The 3795-nt window shown below is 44.5% G+C and overlaps 1 protein-coding gene across 1 annotated transcript in view; it reads right to left on the bottom strand.

Moving 5' to 3' along the window:
• Positions 1-1436, bottom strand: part of LOC104164604 (amyloid beta A4 protein) — a gene marked incomplete at its 5' end in the record, with an annotated part of 29062 nt that extends 27626 nt beyond the window's left edge. The window contains one exon of the mRNA XM_009703977.1: positions 1215-1436. Coding sequence (XP_009702279.1) covers positions 1215-1436 — 222 coding nt within the window. The remainder of the gene's footprint in view (positions 1-1214) is intronic.
• Positions 1437-3795: the final 2359 nt, after the last annotated feature.

The raw sequence follows: 3795 nt of genomic DNA on the forward strand, positions 1-3795 counted from the left end.
CAGAGGTCCCTGCCAATCCTGACCAGTCTGTGATTCTGGGATGCTTCTGCCTCACTGATTTGTTGACCTTTGCTCACATCCTAGCCACGTCTTTTCTTTCGCCTGATCTTAGGCTTCTCTGACTCCTGGGGACAACCCACTTTGATAACAAAACTGGTTCTGACTCTACTGATTTCACCTGGCACCAACAGCAGACCTGGCAAATCCCTGTCCGTGTCCCATGTTTCATCTTCCAAGCACCCAGTTGCCCACAGTCACTCACACATCACCCTGTAGTAAGACTAAGTGTGTGAAGTTGGTCTCAAAACTCCTTCTGCAAGCAGGTATAGCCTAAGCCGGTGGTTTCAAAAGACTTCTGGAGGATGTTACTGCCCGTCCAGTTCAGCTACAAATCACAAATTTGCCTGAAAAAAGACTTTGGTAGCTCTAGCCTCTGTGAATCTACTGCTGCTTTGCAGCAGCAAACTTTCACTAATGTGATTAACTTAGCACTAACGACTGTGGAGTTGAACTGATAAAGACAAACAAACACAGTAAGAGGAACTTGAATGACACGATCGAAGTCCCTCAGGTTTCTGATTAATTGGCTCTGGCAGCTAAGTAAACTACCAATTCCAGATTATACATAAATTATTAAAGTAGTATGCAGTCACTTCAATAAATTAGTCCACGAGGAACATAAAATACTCCTCTGGAAAAAAGTTTTCACTAGCCAGTTGCATTGCTGAGTATGCAGGAACATTTCTGCAGCACATTCCAGACAACCAGTGTAGGGGGAAATAAAATCAACTCTCATGCTAGGAATGTGCTGGATCTGTAATCATTTTCATGCCAGTAAATAAAAAGCTCTTCCTTACCTAAAACACTCATTTCATCGTGGCACAAATCTAACAACTTATCTATCTCCCTTAGCTCACTGTCATGTATTTCATAAGACTGTCACTCATAATTTGCTGGAATTTATTTTTATTTGGTTTTAAAGGAAAGTAAGCTCAACACTGAAATTTACTGTGTGTCTAAATTCCGAATTTTAGTCAGGATTTTCTGTTCCATCAAAGAGACACAGCTGACATGGTAAACCAGTTTTAAACTTACATTTGAGAACCTCTATCCTGCTTACATCAGAAAGATGTCAATTTTCAGGCAGCAACGTGAAGAGAAATCACAAAGTTCAACTCAGAATATTCTGTGGTTTCTCCCCCTATTGTACATACCTTCATTTTCAGTATTGGCTGGAATAGAATCAACACCAAAGGGATGCCAGGGCTGAAGGTCATCTAGGCTGAACTCTCCATCCACTGGAAGAAGTTCAACTGTGGTCTTCGTTTCCGTCAATGAAGGCATGAGAGCATCATTTCCATAGCTGATTCTGGGTTCGCTGATCATGTTGGCCAAAACATCATCAGAGTAGTTTTGCTCTTTCTGAAGTAATTCATCTGCAAGGAAATTTCAACACAGAAATTATCTGAAAAAGCCTGCATTTCTGAGGACCTATTTCTAATGTTATTAAAGTAATAATTTACTGTTAGGAGATCCTGTTTTCTTATGACACAGAAAAACATAAAGGCTTGGAATAGTCAAAATTCTGTGATAAGCACTGCAGCTAAGTAAGGCATTTTTTGGAAACATCAACCAGAATTGTTCAATACCGTTTCCTACCCGCGTTTCCACCACGTAACAGATCACAGGTCTGTGCTTTACAAGTCCCTGGACTCTTCCACCCCATCTTTAAAGGAAGCACAGATCATTTCCCTTCAACGCAACACGTTGCCGTAAGTCAACACGCGAGAGGCCCACAGGAAGGAATGTCTTTGTTATTTCCCCTTCCTCTTCAATGTTCACCATCAAAGCCCATCACGGCTCTTAAATCCTAAATCACCACAACAGTTACTGCATTAAACTGGGCTTACTAGAACACACTGAATCGGAAGAAATATTTGCTGTTTTAACACATCTAACTTTGCCAAAATACCGAAGTAGTTATTTGCTAAATATCTTCAGTAGCAATAGGCAAATTATTTTACAAGCAACCAGGACCTAAAGCTGTGCAGTATTATCTATGTTGTTTTTCGGGTTTTATTTGACTTGAAGCAAGGTGAGAACACTCAAAGCACTTTTCAGCACCATCAGGTGTATAGGACAGACTCTCCAACCCAGTGTTAAAAATAAGCTTGGAGGTTGTGTGTGCTTCATTATTCCAACTCCTTTCTCACATCAAAGTTCATCTACTCTTGAACTCCCCCTTCGCTGACATTTTTTCTGCAGGAGCAACACACCATTTGCAAGTACCTTGAGGGAACTTGGTGCACAAGAGCATATTTGAGTAAGCACGCAATTGCAAGGGAGAAAATAGAAAACTGCTAATAACGCATCGATGTCGTTAGTAAGCAGGCGTTACAGAGCTAAAGAGCTCAGAAGCAAAGACTGTAAGGGTTACGTTCCTAGAGTGCGAGTGCTTGCACACGTGAGCACACAGGTGACAGCTGACGATACCAAAGCTTTTGTTCAGATTGGTTTCTCTCCGCTTGGTTAAGGGCCCCCGACCGTCACTGCTTCACACCTGAACCCTGCAGCAATGCAGAGCCAGGAACCACCGCTCTGCTGCCAGACCCTGTATGTCGCTCCGCACGGGCTCACTTAGTTCCCAGTAGCGTCAGTGAGAAAAGGCATCTAAATTTCTCTACACACCACAGCTTTAGCCCCCGCAGTAAAATCTTTTGAATGTTATTTCCCTCCCAACCTTACACCACGCCATACCACCACTACCGATGTACGCTGCACTCACGCAGCAGTTCCCCGTAAGGACCCTCACCAAGCCACGGGCATCAGAGCTGGCGTCGCTTCAGTGCCTTCAGTAGCAGGGCTCTGCTCTGCCGTACGTCTCCTAAAGGCCACCTTGAGATAGTTGATGCAATTCTCTGCCACCCTGTTACTACGCCAAATTCAGAACATCGAAACTAAGCAAAAAGTTGTAACCTCAGCCCTGGGGCAAACATGGGTCCTGAATCTTGTAAAGTGATGTTGTAAAACAAATTTTCCTGTTTACACAGCAATTGCTTTAGTAGACAGTGAGCTTAATACGCATACAAAATTTAATTCTGTGATTTCATTTGTTCATTAGAATGACTTACTAGGACAGTATAGAAAGCCTACATAACACTAAATCATTTTTCACTGTGTGTTCCTTTTATTGAAAACAATACTCTTTTTATAAGATACGTACTAAACCTTCAGCATGGGAGGCAAGTCTGGTTTGTGTCTCCCCACTGCACTTACACTAATCCTTTATCAAATTAAAGCGTCTCCTTGTACCAGAGGAGAGACAGGTGAAGCACCTTGATACACTGAGCAGACACCGTATTACGTGACAGATCTTAATTTTCATCAGCTAGGGACAAAGAGACTACAAAAAGGAGCTGGATGTTAGTGGCCGGTGTGAGAAGCCTGGTGTCCAAGTGCCTTGCAGGGAGCCACGGGCGATACCAGTTCTAATACCAAGTCATCGCGGCTCACAGGAATGCGAGTATTACAGTACCGCCGAGCACCTCGGTGCCCGCAAGCCTTTCGGACCCAGGAAGCAGAAGGGTTTTGGGGTGCAGCTCCCCTCGTTCCCACTGTCCTCCTCGTCCCCAGAGGACGGTGTTGGGCAGCTGCGCCCACGCAGCGGCAGCAGGGAGCGGTGCCGGGGGTGCTGTGCCCCTGTCACCCCTTTTCTCTAGACAGTGCCAATCCTCCACAGTTCCCGTCCGTTCCCTGCCGCCGCCATGCTCTGTGTTACCTGCAGACAGCTCCTGC

This window comes from Cariama cristata, unplaced genomic scaffold (assembly GCF_000690535.1).
Source record: "Cariama cristata isolate BGI_N322 unplaced genomic scaffold, ASM69053v1 scaffold18437, whole genome shotgun sequence".
Classification (NCBI taxonomy): domain Eukaryota; kingdom Metazoa; phylum Chordata; class Aves; order Cariamiformes; family Cariamidae; genus Cariama; species Cariama cristata.